This window comes from Palaemon carinicauda, chromosome 21, assembly GCF_036898095.1.
Source record: "Palaemon carinicauda isolate YSFRI2023 chromosome 21, ASM3689809v2, whole genome shotgun sequence".
Taxonomy (NCBI): domain Eukaryota; kingdom Metazoa; phylum Arthropoda; class Malacostraca; order Decapoda; family Palaemonidae; genus Palaemon; species Palaemon carinicauda.
The window spans coordinates 87225066-87244057 of record NC_090745.1 but is presented as its reverse complement, the minus strand read 5'-3'; the positions used below and the strand labels follow the sequence as shown (position 1 = coordinate 87244057).

The 18992-nt window shown below is 41.6% G+C and overlaps 1 protein-coding gene across 2 annotated transcripts in view; it reads right to left on the bottom strand.

Annotated features, from left to right (window-relative positions):
* LOC137614701 (asparagine synthetase domain-containing protein 1) overlaps positions 1 to 18992 on the bottom strand; it is a 94953-nt gene that overhangs the window by 9469 nt on the left and 66492 nt on the right. For both annotated transcript variants that reach the window (XM_068344388.1, XM_068344389.1), the window contains exons 5-7: positions 13694 to 14608; positions 13152 to 13316; positions 5702 to 5883 (exon numbers count right to left, since the gene is read on the bottom strand). In XM_068344388.1, the coding sequence (XP_068200489.1) occupies positions 5702 to 5883; positions 13152 to 13316; positions 13694 to 14608 (1262 nt within the window). The remainder of the gene's footprint in view (positions 1 to 5701; positions 5884 to 13151; positions 13317 to 13693; positions 14609 to 18992) is intronic.

The following is an 18992-nucleotide window of genomic DNA, read 5'->3' as shown; positions in this document are numbered from 1 at the left end:
TTTGTTGAGGCGCGTGCGCGCGGAAAACCATCGGTGCGCGCGAAAGACTATTGGCGTGCGCGCAGAAGACCATCGGTACCTGCGCGCGGAAAAGATCGTCGGCGCTTGCGCGCGTAAGATCGTCGGCGCTTGCGCGCGTAAGAAGATCGTCGGCGCTTGCGCGCGTAAGAAGATCGTCGGCGCTTGCGCGCGTAAGAAGATCGTCGGCGCTTGCGCGCGTAAGAAGATCGTCGGCGCTTGCTCGCGTAAGAAGATCGTCGGCGCTTGCGCGCGTAAGAAGATCGTCGGCGCTTGCGCGCGTAAGAAGATCGTCGGCGCTTGCGCGCGTAAGAAGATCGTCGGCGCTTGCGCGCGTAAGAAGATCGTCGGCGCTTGCGCGCGTAAGAAGATCGTCGGCGCTTGCGCGCGTTAGAAGATTGGCGAGCGCGCACGCGGGAAACCATCGGTACCCGCCCACGGACGATCGTCGGCGCTTACGAGCGTAAGAAAATCATCGGCGCTTGCGCGCGTAAGAAGATCGTCGGCGCTTGCATGCGTAAGATCAATGGCGCTTGCGCGCGTAAGGAGATCGTCGGCGAGCGCGCGCGGGGATTTGTCCTTAAAAAAGGGCGGGCATCCCCCGATGAGGACCGTAAGCAGGTCTGCTTTAGAGTCCAGGACCAAAGTCCTTCGGTGCAGCGCAAGATTGAGCTGGTAGATCGGTAGGTCAGCTGGCAGGACGATTATCACTGGAAGTTCTGCTTGATCCTCCGAGGTGGGGTCTCTATGAGAGACCTCTCCCGCGAACAAACGAGCGAGGTGCCCTTCGTAGAAAAGACTTGGAGACACTCGTGGAGACGCCCCATACGGCCATTGGATCAGCAAGCTGACCTTATCAGGAACGATCCTCCGAAGAGGAGTCTCTATGAGTGGCCTCTCTCACGAACGAGAGAGGTGACACTTCGTAGGAGAGACCTGTGACGCCCCTTAGGGCCGTTGGATCAGCAAGCTGATCTTATCAGGAACGATCCTCCGAAGAGGAGTCTCCATGAGTGGCCTCTCTCGCAAACGAGAGAGGTGACACTTCGTAGAAGAGACCTGTGACGCCCCTTAGGGCCGTTGGATCAGCAAGCTGACCTTATCAGGAACGATCCTCTGAAGAGGAGTCTCTATGAGTGGCCTCTCTCGCGAACGAGAGAGGTGAACACTTCGTAGAAGAGACTTGGCAAGACTGTGCTCCACCCCTGAAGGAAGAGAAACTCAGCAAGGGGGGAGAAAAGTCTGGGCGATGGGCAGCAACCGTAGTTGAAGACGATAAAATTATTAAGGTATGGGAAGTTCTCCCTCTGAAGGGAGAAAACCTCATACCTGGGGAGGAAACTTCCCTCGGAAGGGAAGATGTCCAACCCCTGGAGGCGAACCTCCTTTAGCGTTCTAAGATGATCTGAAGTGCTGGCACGTTGTCACGGGAGTACTTCTAAGAGAAGGGATAACGCCCATGATGACGTCCTCTGAGGGACGGCAGCGACAGCAGATTCCCCAGTCATGAACAGGACAGCTCGGCAGCGACAGCAGACTCCTCAGTCGTGAACAGGACAGCTCTGCTTCGTTGGCACACTTTAGTCGAACGAAGAAGAACTGCATAGTTAACTGGGAAAATAAAATTAAATAATTATTTTAACAGAAATCCCCCAGGGAGGAACTCCGAAGAGGAACCCCGAGGGAATAACATAAAATAAGAATTAAGTATGCGGCCTCCTTCCCCAGATGGCATCCACGGGAGAAGGGGGGCAGAGTAACTGTAATAAAAACAGAATTATAATCATCTAAATCATCTAAGAATATACACTAATAGTGAGAACCACTGACCCCCGAAGGGAAGTGTTCCCCACGGAGAAGCTGAAAAGTTAAAATACAATTAGATTTCACTAAAAATAATTGAGACAAACAACGAAAAAGCAACCTAACCCGCAACGGGAAAGGAGCTATCGTAACAGTACGTAGTTGTAGTAAGGGTGAATGACCTCGAGTAGAGAGAGACCGTAGTCAATCTAAAAAAAGGCCACCTTCCCTTCGCTGCGAATCCAATTTTCTCGTAGGAAAAGAGGCAAAGCAAAGATAATAGATGAATGAAGAGAGTCCAGGCGATGACGATTCCCCTCCGGCGGCCGAGTTAACGGATATAAGCCGACGGGAAGCCCGATGGACCAGAGGGGGAGAGGTCGTTCCCCACGAAGTGGAACTGTGGTGGCCTTGCACAAGCAAGTGTCGTTGTCGTACATCACACACACAGCACAAACACTGAATAGAAAACTTACCACATTTCTATATACAAATATATACATAAACATTAAGAATGTTTATATCTATATTATAAGTATAAGAAAAAGTAAGTAAAAAGACAAAAAGCATTAATGGCTGTCAAAGAGGCGAGGGTGATAGCGGACACGTCCGACTACCACCCGAGCCGAGAGCAAACTGAGCTAAATCACAGGTGTGTGTGAGGGGGGGGGAGGGTAGCAAGCTACCTAAGTAGCGGTGGGGTAGTAAACCCTCGTTAAAATTCTAATGGCTCGTCATTTCAGCTACGCCGAAAGTAATTACCCATATTAAATAGCGTGGTTTGTATTTCAGTTACGGAACAAGTTTATTTTCTTCACCACTGCGAGTTTCTGTAGAGGTAGTCTAAACGTAATAAGTTTGTGCACTGGAGAGATAGTACATTTCTCTTCTACATTTATATCAGATACAATGTTATTCATTCCATCACTTAAACTAGGTCCAACGTGTGCCCAGTCAAATTAGCAGCAAAATAAACATTATTCACCAATTGATAGGATTCCAATAACTCACTAAATGCTGAAGCATCATCCATCCACATATTGAAGTCTCCACAAACACCTAATGTTAATAATCTCAACGAGTACACTGAATTCTTCAAAGATGATCCTAGTATTTGTTCTTGGAGGTTTGTAACCTGTTACAATGGATATTTTGTTGTTTTTGTGCATAAAGCTTACTTCTATGCATTCAAAGCTTGTTACACTAGTTCTTTTCAATATCTTGAGAGTTGTGTAACCCTTATAAATGAAGAGCCCAACACCCCCACCAGAACTCCCCTCATTCGGAACATGAAAGAAGGCGTGTGTGGGGGGTGTCATTTCAGCAATCTTAGCCTTGTCAAAGTTACTTAACCATGTTCCAGATAATGCTAGCATGTCAAAATATTTCCCATTTATCAATTCTCAGTTATCACCAACAGACTGTATATTTACATAGCCACGGTTTATGACATCCTTGGTATCCATGATCAGTATTTTTTGCTAGTCTTTTCAATTACAAGTCATAAGCTTTGAAATTTCTTGAATTCACTGTGTGGTTATTTGGTGTGTTTAACTTTGTGCAGTTTATACTTTTTAATTGCAGTAAATTACATTCTTGGGTGGAATGCTTTTTTAACATTTCCCTGCAGACTTTATCATCAGTCATAAAATTACAATCGTTTTCAGTGTCCATACCTCTGACAGTGGTAGCAGGTGATGAGGTGGTACCTATCACGTATGTTATAAGTACACAATCGCAACATAACTTTTTCACTATTTTCATGAATGGCCTTCCAATCTTCATCATCACATTTCAACAACTAGTGGGCAGTCGCACCTGCAGTGCTTTTCTTGAATACCAGACTTATCTTCTCTTCTATGTTTTGGATAAGGTTTAGGCAACAATCTTTTCATCAGCAAAGTTTACATCATTTCCATTTGAAATTGACCTCGTATTAAGAATTGGAATGTCTTTATGTGCATGTTCGACCTCATTTTTTCTGTCAATGGTTTTAGTTGATGCATTAGTTGAATTAATTACCAGTAGATTCTTTTCCTTAACTTTGTCAGCATATGTCATTTTCTCTGGCTTTGGGTTCATTAGTGTTTGAAGTGTCAACTTAATTAATTCCATATTCATCGCTAGATTATCAATTTTCTCAGCGAGACCAGTGGTCTGGTCAGAATTTGCTATGTGTGGGCTAAGCTCTGCAATTTGGTTTCCCAATTCAGCTATTTTCTCATCACATTCATCTAGAATTCTAGATAAAGGTCTTTCATTTTCAATTCCTTCTCCAATTTAGGTATAATTGTCTTGCTATTCTGGCCTCATCTACACACACACACACACATATATATGTATACATATATATATCATACACATACCAAGCATTTCCCCCAATTTGGGGGGTAACCGACATCAAACAAATGAAACAGAAAAGGGAACCACTCCTCTCTACGTTCCTCCCAGCCTGACAAGGGGCTGAACTGAGTTCGGCTGGTACTGCTAGGGGTGCCACAGCCCACCCTCCCCCGTTATCCACCACAGATGAAGCTTCATAACGCTGAATCCCCTACTGCTCCTGCCTCTGCGGTCTTCCAAGGCACCGGAGGAACCAGCAGAGCCTACCGCAACTGCGTCATAATCGCTCACCATTCATTTCTATTTCTAGCACTCTCTCTTGCCTCTCTCACATCTATCCTCCTATCACCCAGGGCTTCCTTCACTCCATCCATCCACCCAAACCTTGGCCTTCCTCTTGTACTTCTCCCATCAACTCTTGCATTCATCACCTTCTTTAGCAGACAGCCATTTTCCATTCTCTCAACATGGCCAAACCACCTCAACACATTCATATCCACTCTAATTGCTAACTCATTTCTTACACCCGTTCTCACTCTCACCACTTCGTTCCTAACCCTATCTACTCGAGATACACCAGCCATACTCCTTAGACACTTCCTCTCAAACACATTCAATTTCTGTCTCTCCATCACTTTCATTCCCCACAACTCCAATCCATACATCACAGTTGGTACAATCACTTTCTCAGATAGAACTCTCTTTACATTCATGGCCAACCCTCTATTTTTTACTACTCCCTTAACTGCCCCCAACACTTTGCATCCTTCAATCACTCTCTGACGTACATCTGCTTCCACTCCACCATTTGCTGCAACAACAGACCCCAAGTACTTAAACTGATCTACCGCCTCAAGTAACTCTCCATTCAACATGACATTCAACCTTGCACCACCTTCCCTTTTCGTACATCTCATAACCTTACTCTTACCCACATTAACACTCAACTTCCTTCTCTCACACACCCTTCCAAATTCTATCACTAATCGGTCAACTTCTCTTCTGTGTCTGCAACCAGTACAGTATCATCCGCAAACAACAACAGATTTACCTCCCATTCATGGTCATTCTCGTCTACCAGTTTCAATCCTTTCGAGCATTCACCTCTCTCACCACTCTATCAACATACAAGTTAAACAACCACGGCGACATCACACATCCCCGTCTCAGCCCCTCTCTCTCCAGAAACCAATCGCTCACTTCATTTCCTATCTTAACACATGCTTTACTACCTTTGTAGAAACTTTTCACTGCTTGGAACAACCTTCCACCAACTCCATATAACCTCATCACATTCCACATTGCTTCCCTATCAACTCCATCATAAGCTTTCTTCAGATCCTTTTGCTAAATATTTCTTGCATATCTGCCTAACCGTAAAAATCTGATCCATACATCCTGTGTTGTTACATAACATAATTCAAGAAATGACAAATACAACCATAATCAATCTGTAAAATACCCAAGTAAAGGGTTTTCTACGTGCAGGTACAGTATCATAAAATATGTGCATGTAAATTGTATAATCATTAATTACCTCGGTGCACGACCATGATCTGCTAATATTCTATTGTCACGGCCTAGATTTCTGGTGTGAATCCGAGAAATTTCTAGATCAATTTCCTCTAAAAGAGCAGGCCATCCCCCAGCATTATATCGACCACGATGACGAGCATATCCACCCAATTGTTCATCAGCTCCCATTCCACATAAAAGGACCTTTGGTAGAAAAAAAGTAGTAGTTATATTTTCATCAAACAGAGAACACACAAAAAACAACAGATATTTCAACGGTTCCATTTATGCAGTTGCTGAAAATACTAGAAAACCCAACAGTAATTTACGTGGTCTATGTTGCACAGAATAGAACCTATGGTAACATTAAAAGATTTTACCCTTCAGTAAACACTAACCATTCTAGTTCTTGGGACACAGGACTGTAAAAAGCGACACACACTATGATACCATGTATGGCACAAATAATACTTTGATTTTGAATGCAAGTGAGATGATAGGATTATAAATTGGAAGTACATAGTTGGTTTAGCTAAAAAAGATGATGCGTGGACCAGGTACTTATCATGAAACAGCTGTGTGAAAAGTTTAAGAGCAATGAGGGGATAGAGCTGTTGTTAAAACACATGGAGCTTAATGACATTGGTTGAGATGCAATGTAATGTATAGAATGTTGAAGATATTATCATCATTACTATAATTATCATCATTACATACTAAACTGCAACACTAAATGCTTCAAGCTCAGAGATCAGAGATCAATGGAGTCACCAGATGACAGGTAATAATGTTATTTTTATAATAAAATAAATTTTTGAATATACTTACCCAGTGATTATATAAGCTGCAACTCTGTTGCTCGACAGAAAACTCTACGTAAAAAATCCGCCAGCGATCGCTATGCAGGTAGGGGGTGTACTTCAACAGCGCCATCTGTCGTGCAGGTACTCAGTACTCAATGTAAACACAGAACTCAATTTTCTCCTCGGTCCACTGGGTCTCTATTGGGGAGGAAGGGAGGGTCCTTTAATATATAATCACCGGGTAAGTATATTCAAAAATTTATTTTATTATAAAAATAACATTTTTCAATATTAAACTTAGCCGGTGATTATATAAGCTGAATCACACCCAGGGGGGTGGGTAGAGACCAGCAATAATTGTTTACATTATTATGAGCTAAGGATTTTTTATTTCATTTTAGCAGTTATTCAAAATAACAAACATAAAATAAATAAGTACCTGGTAAGGAAGTCGACTTAAACAATTACTCTGCCTTTTTAAGTACGTCTTCCTTACGGAGCCTCGCGATCCTCTTAGGATGCTGAGCGACCCCTAGGAGCTGAAGTATCAAGGGTTGCAACCCCTACAACAGGACCTCATCAAAACCTCTAATCTAGGCGCTTCTCAAGAAATGACTTTGACCACCCGCCAAATCAAGTAGGATGCGAAAGGCTTCTTAGCCTTCCGGACAACCCAAAAACAATAATAAAACATTTCAAGAGAAAGATTAAAAAGGTTATGGAATTAGGGAATTGTAGTGGTTGAGCCCTCACCCACTACTGCACTCGTTGCTACGAATGGTCCCAGAGTGTAGCAGTTCTCGTAAAGAGACTGGACATTCTTAAGATAAAAAAGACGCGAACACTGACTTGCTTTTCCAATAGGTTGCGTCGATTATACTTTGCAGAGATCTATTTTGTTTAAAGGCCACGAAAGTTGCGACAGCTCTAACTTCGTGTGTCCTTACCTTCAGCAAAGCTTGGTCTTCCTCATTCAGATGGGAATGAGCTTCTCGTATTAACAGTCTGATAAAATAGGATAAAGCATTCTTTGACATAGGCAAAGATGGTTTCTTAACTGAACACCATAAAGCTTCAGACGGGCCTCGTAAAGGTTTAGTTCGTTTTAAATAGAACTTAAGAGCTCTTACAGGTTATAAGACTCTTTCTAGTTCATTTCCAACCATACGATAAGTTTGGAATATCGAACGATATTGGCCAAGGCCGAGAAGGCAGCTCGTTTTTGGCTAGAAAACCAAGTTGTAGAACATGTAGCCGTTTCGGATGAGAATCCGATGTTCTTGCTGAAGGCATGAATCTCACTGACTCTTTTAGCTGTGGCTAAGCATACCAGGAAAAGAGTCTTTAAGGTGAGATCTTTCAGGGAGGCTGATTGTAGCGGTTCGAACCTGTCTGACATAAGGAATCTTAGTACCACGTCTAAATTCCAACCAGGTGTAACCAAACGACGCTCCTTCGTGGTCTCAAAAGACTTAAGGAGGTCCTGTAGATCTTTATTGTTGGAAAGATCTAAGCCTCTGTGACGGAAGACTGATGCCAACATGCTTCTGTAACCCTTGATAGTGGGAGCTGAAAGAGATCGTTCTTTCCTCAGATATAAGAGGAAGTCGGCTATTTGAGTTACAGAGGTACTGGTCGAGGAAACGGATACTGACTTGCACCAGTTTCGGAAGATTTCCCACTTCGATTGGTAGACTCTAAGGGTGGATGTTCTCCTTGCTCTAGCAATCGCTCTGGCTGCCTCCTTCGAAAAGCCTCTAGCTCTCGAGAGTCTTTCGATAGTCTGAAGGCAGTCAGACGAAGAGCGTGGAGGCCTTGGTGTACCTTCTTTACGTGTGGCTGACGTAGAAGGTCCACCCTTAGGGGAAGTGTTCTGGGAACGTCTACTAGCCATCGAAGTACCTCGGTGAACCATTCTCTCGCGGGCCAGAGGGAAGCAACTAGCGTCAACCTTGTCCCTTCGTGAGAGGCGAACTTCTGCAGTACCTTGTTGACAATCTTGAACGGAGGGAATGCATATAGATCTAGATGTGACCAATCTAGGAGAAAGGCATCTATATGAACTGCTACTGGGTCCGGGATTGGTGAGCAAAATATTGGGAGCCTCTTGGTCATCGAGGTTGCGAAGAGATCTATGGTTGGCTGGCCTCAGGTGGCCCAAAGTCTCTTGCATACATCCTTGTGGAGGGTCCATTCTGTTGGAATTATTTGTCCCTTCCGACTGAGACAATCTGCCATGACATTCAAGTTGCCTTGGATGAACCTCGTTACTAGTGATATGTCTAGACCTTTTGACCAGGTGAGGAGGTCCCTTGCGATCTCGTACAACGTCAGAGAGTAGGTCCCTCCTTGCTTGGAGATGTACGCCAAAGCCGTGGTGTTGTCCGAGTTCACCTCCACCACTTTGCCTTGAAGGAGAGACCTGAAGCTTTTCCAGGCCAGACGTACTGCCAGTAGCTCCTTGCAGTTGAAATGCATTGTCCTTTGACTCGAGTTCCATAATCCCGAGCATTCCCGACCGTCTAATGTCGCACACCAGCCTACGTCCGATGCGTCCGAGAAGAGAACGTGGTTGGGAGTCTGAACAGTTAGGGGAAGACCCTCTCTTAGGTTGATATAGTCCTTTCACCAAGTCAGACAAGACTCTATCTTTTCGGAAACCGGGATCGAGACCGCTTCTAGCGTCTTGTCCTTTCCAGTGAAAAGCTAGATGGTATAGAAGAGGACGGAGGTGTAGTCTTCCTAGTGACACAAATTGATCCACGGATGACAGCGTCCCTACCAGACTCATCCACAGCCTGACTGAGCAGCGTTCTTCTTCAGCATCTTCTGGATGGATAGCAGGGCTGGGGGCTGATCGTCTTGTTCAGCAACGTCCTCATCAGAGGGTTCCTCATCCGAAACTGATGAGGAAACGGCAACGGAGTGGGCAACGTCTGACTCGCTGAATCCCGTCGCACTGGTGGATGCGTGACGGAGCCGGACGCAATATCATGGAACTGCTGCACAGTCTGTGAACTGTCAACAACCATGGGTGCGCGAGGAAGTACAGCGTCAACCCGAAACTGTCTAGACCGTCTGGGTTGTGCAGTCAACACCCTACCGGGTTGCTTAGGTTGACGCACTGCGTCACAATAAGTCACCTCTGCTGGTTGTTGAACGTCCTGAACGTCAACAACCACCTCCGAGCGTCGCTTAACGTCAACGTGCGGCTGGCAACCCACACTGGGTCGCATCGGTGGAGGAACCACCTCAACTGGCAGACGCGAGTAGGTTACCTCAGCGTCAACAGGGCGCACAACCGACCGGTTGGAAGGTTGTTGGCCAGAAGGAGGAACCACCTCAACTGGCGGACGCGAGTAGGTACCTCAGCGTCAACAGGGCGCACAACCGACCGGTTGGAAGGTTGTTGGCCAGAAGGTTCTTCTCCGCATTTAAGTTCTCTATCAAGGACGCAAGCTTGGACTGCATGTCTTGCAGCAAAGCCCATTTAGGGTCTACGGGAGCAGGTGTGGCAACAGACGGGGTTAGCGACTGAGGCGGAACCGTTTACCATCCCTGAAAGCCTTGTTATGTGTGACATAATAGTACAGCAAAACTTCAAAGGCTCGACAAAAGCTGAGAAGTTGACCTGTAAACAACTTGGAGCGTCTCCTGGCTAGGCGCCAGGGAGAGTCTACCAGAATTGAGAAGTCTATCTGGGCAGAGGCATGAACTCCCAAGCCGAGAACTTCTCTCGTGTCATATCAGACTCTCGCTCTATAAACCAGTTAAAAAGAAGGGAAATCAAAGGCTGTATCCCCCAAACTCCTCCTGGTGAAAAAACCAGTCGCCTAGCCAACGTAACGCTCTCTAGGAGAGCGAGAGAGCACTAGCTTAAAAACAACGGCTTCGAAGTAGCTAGGCCTAGTGTAAGTTCTGACGTTTAGGCGAACGAGGAGCAGCAGTTACAAGATCCGGACGAAGATCCTTAAAAAAAATCATCATGATTTAATTAAAGTCCATAGGAGGCTAAGCAGCTTAAGGCTCCTCTCCATCTGACAGAGTCCTCAAGGGAATATCAGTAGGAGGGAGAACAGCAACTTCCTCATCTACAGGAACCTTGTCCGATAAAAGCCGAGTCTCTCACTGGTGCATTAGTAGCGGACCAGAACGCAACGTCATGTAACTGCTTGACAGTCTGTGAACTGTCAACAACTGAACTGTCAACCACAACAGGTGCGTGAGGACGTACAGCGTCCACTCGAGACTGCTTTGACTGTCTAGACTGAGCAGTCAAAACAACTCTAGAATGCGGAGGTTGACGCACCGCGTCAAAACAAAACAACTTAGACTGTTGTTGTACCTCGTGAACGTCAACGGAAGGTTCCGTGCGTCGCTGAACGTCAACATGCGGCTGGCAGGGTACACTGGAACGCATGGGTGGCGGGACTCTCTCAGCTGGAGTGCGGCAGAAGGTCGCCTCAGCGTCCACAGGACGCACAACCGTGGTTGGTTGTAGGCTAGAGGTTGGTGCAGTGTCAACCTTCTCCGCACGAAAGTCCTGCATCAATGACGTTAACTGAGACTGCATGGTCTGCAGCAAAGACCACTTAGGGTCTACAGGAGCAGGTGCGGCAACAGAGGGTGTGACTGCCTGATGCGGTACCGCTTTGCCTCTCTTAGGAGGTGAGCAGTCGTCGGAAGACTGCAGCGAGTCCGAACTGACCCAGTGGCTACAACTGGGCTGTTGGACTTGCGCGGAAGGGACCGACTTGCGCTTAATAAGCCGCGAGACCTTGGTCCATGGTTTCTTACGAGAAACCTCTTCCGCAGACGAGGAATAAATGGGCTCTCTCGTCTTTGTGTGGATGGGGCGATCTTGGGTAGATACGCCCGAAACCACGGAGGGAAACGTCTGTTCGTTGATCAAGGCCTCTCGAACCCATAAGTCGTTCGACATTACTTCTCCCCTGGGCTTGGGAGCTTGCAAGAGGTCCCGGACTAGGTGAACGACAGGCACGAACAGACGAACCCTCGGACGCAACACTGTAACACTTTGCGCATATCACTTTATCGATTTTCTGTTTTGCACTTATTTCACTGAAATAGAAACTTTTACTGATTTCTACCTGAAACACGCAATTCTACCCTTCATTAAAAGGTAGTAATTGCGAAATCAGTCGTATAATGCAGCTCATTAATACCAGCAAAAAACAGAAAACATATATTAAGATAAAAAATTCAGTGGCTGGGAAAGAGACTAAACACTAGTTCATATAAACTACGTTTTCAATCTCTCACCGCACATAGCCTGGGGACGAGAATAAAAACCTAAAAACGTTTTACCTTCCTCCCCGTACAGAGACTAGGGACGAGAGTAACACGAGAACAACGTTACCCGCTTGAACGGAACGTTTTCTCTCCTCTCTCTCCCTCCGTCTCTATCTCTCTCTCTCTTTCTCTCTTGATTTCGCACCTAAGAGAAGAGCCCAATTATACTGTATATCGTCAAAAAAAAACATGTTATTTGACTAAAGGAAAAAACTGAAAGGTTTTCCAAATAAAAAGTTCCTTTAAATTAGAATTTAAAACATTTAAGCTAAGAAAGAATGAACAAAACGTCAGAATCGATTTACTCTTACTGCAAAGTGAAACCGTGATACACTCTCTCTCTATCGTAACGATAGAGCGCATGTTGAACGTCCTGAACATCAACAACTGCGTAGCCTAAAAAACTAAACGTTAGTTCATCTTTGAAAACAGTACGAAGACTATCAAAGAAATTCTTTCATAAAACATTACATTTAAAAAGTTTTAAATTCTTTAAAGGCTAAATACGATATAACGGGCTCAACGTTGATTAACTTCGGTTCCAAGTTAGGACCGCCTACTATCAGGAAAGGTCGCATATAAACAAAACATTAAAATTTATTTTTATATGTTTATAATAAATGGAAAGTTAATCGAAGAGGCCTAATAAAGGCGGAGAGATATAAAATATATAGATCTATAACGTGATAAGAAAAATTACTAAAAACCTAAACACACTTCCGTCTAAGGGAAGGGTCGGCCATTTAAAAGTGAAAGAAAGTCCATACTCTCTTTGTCACCATAATTAAATATATCCAAAACGAGTTCAAGTTTTGAGATGAAGATAAAACACCTGCATAGCGAAAGCTCAAAACTAGAATAGTGTACTTCACCAAATAGTTGTGAAAACAAATCCAGTTAGTAACAGCGAATTAGTAGGTCTTGCCGGTAGCCCGACAGAGAGAAAATTGAGTTCTGTGTTTACATTGAGTACTGAGTACCTGCACGACAGATGGCGCTGTTGAAGTACACCCCCTACCTGCATAGCGATCGCTGGCGGATTTTTTACGTAGAGTTTTCTGTCGAGCAACAGAGTTGCAGCTTATATAATCACCGGCTAAGTTTAATATTGAAAAATAATAATAATAATAATAACAATAATAATAATAAAAATATATCATCATCATCATCTGTAGCTAGTCCACCGTAGGACAAAGGCTTCAGATTTGATCTTCCACTCATGTCTTCATGGTCTTTCTATGACAGTCTATACCCGCAGATTTCTTACTTCATACATTGATGAAATTGAAGAAAACCAAATATAAAGAACTTTTCACTACACATTTTTACACAACTAATCATGTAAATCTTACTCACACGTGCAGGAGAAGTGTAAGGAGTTCCTGAAATAGACCCCTGACCTCGTCCACCAAACCATAATGCACAACCAATGCTGTCATCTAAAACAGACATCAATGGAGCCACCAGATGACAAATGTGACTCTCTCTTTCTTTTGCCAACTCATCACTAGTTACATTTATCTGCAAAGAAATACTGTTAATGCAAATTAAAAAGCCAATTAGAAATATCCATATGTACAAGCAAAAACTGTGTAATGCACTGCTATCTTATGTTAAAAAAATATCTAAAAAGTACACCTATACGTATAACCTTAAAATGGAAATTTACTTTACCAATCGGCTGCAAAATTGGAAAAATTACATTACAATTCAACAGTATATCTCAGTATATCTATTCAAGCAAGGAGGTTATTGTTTCATACATTCAAAAAGTTATTGACATCTCATACCTTTGGCTTTCATGTGAAGGGTATGTAACTTAATATATTTTCAATTCCTACACATAAATAAAACAAACTGCCAAAAGGACACTTTTCCCATCATCAAACAGCACTTACCTCTACAAAGTTCCATTTTCTGTTGGGTCTCATTTCTTGCAGCTGTTTCCAACATTCTCTTCCTGTTATTCTATCAGGTACATTATAATCCAGTGGAACATCACTATGAATTCCCAACTTTGAATTTTTGTCTCTTTTCTTCCTTTCCTTTTCATCTTCTGAATGTTTCTTTGCAAATGCAACATTAAGCAGATCTACACTTTCCATTGCATCAACACAGGAATCTAAAATTAGTGCTATCATAGCAGAATCTAGGCCACCAGAAAACAACACTGCAATTTTTGAGTGATTACACTCAACTGATCTTGTACAATTTTGACATTTTTGTGGGCATTTGTTGACTCTTCTTTGTATAGAACAACACAACACATTCAATAAATTATCTATCTCGGTCTTCATTGCTGAATACAATTGTTCTGTATCACCCTTCCCTAAACTACAGGGTAAAGTTCTTAAAAAATCTATAGTCCTCTCATCAACAATGGTAGTGTTTAGAGGGGTCGACACAGGTGACAATATATTACGTTGCTTTACATGAATAAAGGATTCTAGATCATATAAACTTTCTGCAACTCTATGACTCCAAGGAATGAGATTTACGTACATATCAGATAACACTTTTAAAGAATTTAGATCTATATAGTAAATACCTAATGCTGGTATTTCTTCAACATTTTCTTTTCGATGAGAAATTGAGGTAATCATAAATATAGGGCAGACTTCCTGTGGCTTCTGCCAAAGCAGGCTATGCCTACCAAACATATCCCTGCCAAAGTATAATCGTTTTTCTTCTTTTCTAAAGTATACAAATGACCATGGTCCTTTAATTTTGCTGAAGAATAGGATAATATCATCTTCCTCCTTGGAGCCCAAAGCATCTGATATATATTTAGTGTCACTTATTTCTTTGCAAACCTGAAAAAAAAAAAATCTTTAGATGTAAACAATTCCAAACAAGCTTTACATTTCATGCATCCAAACTATCACTTTTAATAACAAAGCTTTTGACTCCTTGCAAGTTATTACAGTCAGGCCCCACTCTTCGTGAGGTTTAGGTAACAGACAGGCTCGAAAAGCATCAATTCGTGTATCTTTGGTGCCCTATGGTGGGATAATTCCTAACCTAACCTAACAACTCACTGCCCATTGCTTAGGCTCGGATAATTAACATTCTGTACTAAGTAGTGCCTAATATTGTCTTTACAAGGGTACAAGTAAGTGTTCGCTGTTTTCGTTCCACCGACTCAACTACTTTGACAACTCACCGCACACGTAGCCTACATTTATATACTGTACATAATTGTAAAGTACAGTACGTAGTTAATAAATTTGAACAGTCTGTAGTGTAACACGTACTATTCAGTACAATATGTATACAATTTAACCCTCTGGTGATCCGATGAAGTACATGTAATGACACATGAAAATATTCATTGTCCTCAGTGACCCGATGACGCGAATTGCTGCGTTGTACGTAACATTTTTTGGGGAAATTTGGCGTGAATATGTGTCAAAGAAACTCCCACCACAAGAGGGCAGATGGTTGAAGGACATGTAGAGCCTAAAAGAAACGGATAATAGCAGAGCATGCGTGGCAGGCCTTTGGTGATTTCCAATGTGATCAATTTTTTCAATTTACACTCTCATATACAATTTTCTAGGTGGGTTTGGCATATGCAAATAACTGCAATAGATGTACCTAAAACATGATTAGAAAGCCCAATCTTTGTAATTTTATATGAATTATAAAACAATATAAAAGTATTAATGCTTCTACTATACATAAAGTGTTATCGTAGAAATATCTACAACAAAATTGGAAAACTTACTCTGGTAAAGTGTTCAATTGTTTCCCAAAAATATATATATTCTTTAAATATTCATTTTATTGGAAATTTAATTGGCTTTACAATGCTGTCTATAATTTTTCCTTATCTTTATGCATTACGGCATAACAATAAAAATCATCAACATAAGTAGGTCAGAAAATCTGAAATTTTTGCTCCGAAAAAAAAGCTATTATTGACTCATTTACACCTCACTTACTAACACATTTATTGAAAAGAGGTTGCATCCACATGAAAGATCTACATTTCTACAAAATTTGCAGATGAGAAAAAATCCTCCAACATAATTATTGTATTTTTCATGAATTTCTAAGAAATACATTTACAATTTTTTTTTTTTAAATTTCACGTTCTACATTTTTGGGCATTCCAGTTAAATTTTTTATCAAATTAGTACAAAGTTCAATCTTTTGTCAATAAAATGCAACAAACCAGAAGCCTTAATCTGTTATAGTTTAAACACACCTATTAAAAAAAAAAAACTTTTATTCGCAAACATCATTTTTCGTCTAAGGCCATATGTGCTGTACCTCACCCTGACTTTTATAAGGGCATAAGCGCCAAAGGGTTAAGATTAACTAAGTGTACATATTTCATACAATGAGCACTAACCATTTTCATACAAAGTTGTATGCAGTAATCTTGAAACATGCCACAATTCCTGAAGCATCATTTCTTGCGCAAAAATCAGACATCTACAATAACTTGGTAATAATATTTATTTCCTCTTCTACTCCAATTGGTTAAAAATTGAAAGATAATGATAAAAATATACTTAGTAACGTTTCAATCATTGTGTAAAAGCATACAGCCACAATAACAACTGAAAAAAAAAAAACACCTGCTTTGTGAAAAACAATCGAATCAGATATCGGGTGTTTTGCTTGTATTTCAATCATTGTATGATAGTACACAAAGTAGTATAAGACTGAAAATTTTACATTATATCCTCAAGAAAACATACTACCAAATATAAACTAACAAGCTGTAAATGAAGGCAAGAAAACAAACAATATTCATAGCTGCTATTCTGTTTGGAATCAAGGAAAGCTGTGTCCAAAACTGGAGGAAACAGACACGAAATATGTAGGAACCTATGAATGTGCAAATCGAATAAGCAATTAAATGTAAATGCCGAATTTATAAGATAACTTTACAGAGTGTCTAGAAACGAATATAGTTTTGTCATACTGTAACACCATATGAATAATGTTCTAAGCTTTATAATCAAGCACCATGCAGCTAAAAACTATAAATCATCGTTCATTGCAACATGAATGAAACTCCAGTTAATTTCTCATGTGATTCAACTCAACAGTAAATAAAATATGAGAGAAGTATTTCAAATAAAACTATTGAAATTAGTATGCTAATTGGAAAATAATAGATTAAGTGATATTTGTTTCTTTTAAGACATGAAATATCCTTCGCTTCGGGTAGCATGCCCTAATGAGCTGATTTGGAAAGTATAAATGTAAAAATGGAAAGTATTATAATTCACTATGTTTTATTTACAAATACAATACTAAAATGTGAATACTATATGCAATATTATTGGATACAGTTAAGTAAAACACCAATTTAATCAAAATTTGGTTATTTCAAATAGGGCTATAACTTTTTACCACAGTAAACGGATATACAGTGTACAGCGAGAGCTCAGATTGATTGATTTATTTGAGGTTTTCTGGCATCCTGACATCTAAGGTCAGCTCGGACAAACTGGGCGAAGAAGGAGGGAAGTGGCGCAAAGCAAGCCCACTGCAAAGGAGCACTGGCTATTTGAAATCATTGTGCCGCAAGATTTTTTATCATGAATATTTTATTCTTTATTTTATAAGTAGTACTGTGGTTCTCTGTGTCTCATATAAGTGAAATTTGCGAAGTATAAACTCGAGTACATAGCAGGCTGACTTTGATATTATCAGACAGTTTAAGCAAACCTCTGACTCAGAATACTGAAGTCTCATGGGGCTGACCAGACATAATTCTTTCCAGTAATAAAATTTATACCTTATTCAATGGATTGCAATTCATCAATGACCTTAGATATCAAAATGCCAGAAACTCCTAATCAACCAATCAGTCATCAATAACTGAAGCTGTGTAAAGCAAAAAATTATTATATTCTGAGTAAGTTTAGATAATTCATTTATTTTCAAAAGTATACACATGCATAATGCTGAGCCATATGCTCTTATGAAGATGGGAATATGAGGGAAAGAAACTAGATATACCTATCTTACAAACTTGTGCTACCCCAAACCCAAGATACAGCACTTAAATTAGCGCATCACCCAGCTACCATTGGACCTAATGGCTAGCAATCTTCATAAGCTAACCACAATTCCTTCAAGGAAAGTTTGGCAATAAATACTGGTATGCCACTGAATAACTAGGTAATGTTAGCTGATAATGTGAATTGTCTAAAGATAAGGACTATCTTTGTCATCCCCACTACAATCAACTAGCGTAGTCTTCCCTGAATTTTTCCCAGAACTAAGAGTAAGTTTCATTTAGTGCTTTGGACTGTTAACTTGATTGGCAGCTATTGAAGCAAACTTCACGAGAAGTAGCGTGAGAGATATATCTGTGTGACTATGCAATCTACAGGAGGGCCTATTTCTGATGTAAAGATGAGAATGTAGAGGCAAGTCAGAGGTGTGAAACAATCTGTTAAATTACATTTGAATTTAGCCCACAGATCTCAGTGGCAGAAGATGGAGAAGAAGACGCAGTCGCAGGACCAGCTGGCAGGGCAGCTGACTAGCTCTCCAAAATAACAACGTCGACAACGTACTGTACAAGGGGTTGACATCCGATGTTGACACTAATAAGATTAGACGAGCGATACCGCAATAAAAAGCGAGGTCAATCGCTACCGCCGAGCGAGAGGCAGGGCGGTGAGTCGACAACTCTTGAGGAGGCGATTCATGAATCGCTGGACGCTTCAGACTAGTGTTAGCCCACAGGGTCACTACCTGGTGGGCCAGAAAGTCAATAGTGTGGGTGAAAGAGAGAAGGAAGGTCTCCTAAGCCATCTTGGTATGACAGTGTGGAAAAATACATAAGAAAAATACAAATTATGTCTAAATTTATTACTTACTCCATTTTTTATTTTTTGTTTTAATTGTAATTTTAATCCTGTTTAATTTGTTTATCTTCAGTCTCTCACTGAAAATTTTTCTTTTTATTACAGAGTGACGATGCCCTGCATCTTTGGTGAAGATGAAGAGCGGCAACGACCATTCACCATCCAAGCCAAAACCAAAGTGAGCTCAACCACATGTGTATGATCATAGTGGGGAGGGTAGTGAACTACCCCTCCCTCCCCCGCTAACTAGCGGGATGGGTAGTTAACCTTCGCTAAAATTTAATGGCTCGTCCTTTCAGCCTCACCGAAAGTAAAACCCCTAATAGCATAGGTTTGTATTCCAGTAACGGAACAGTGT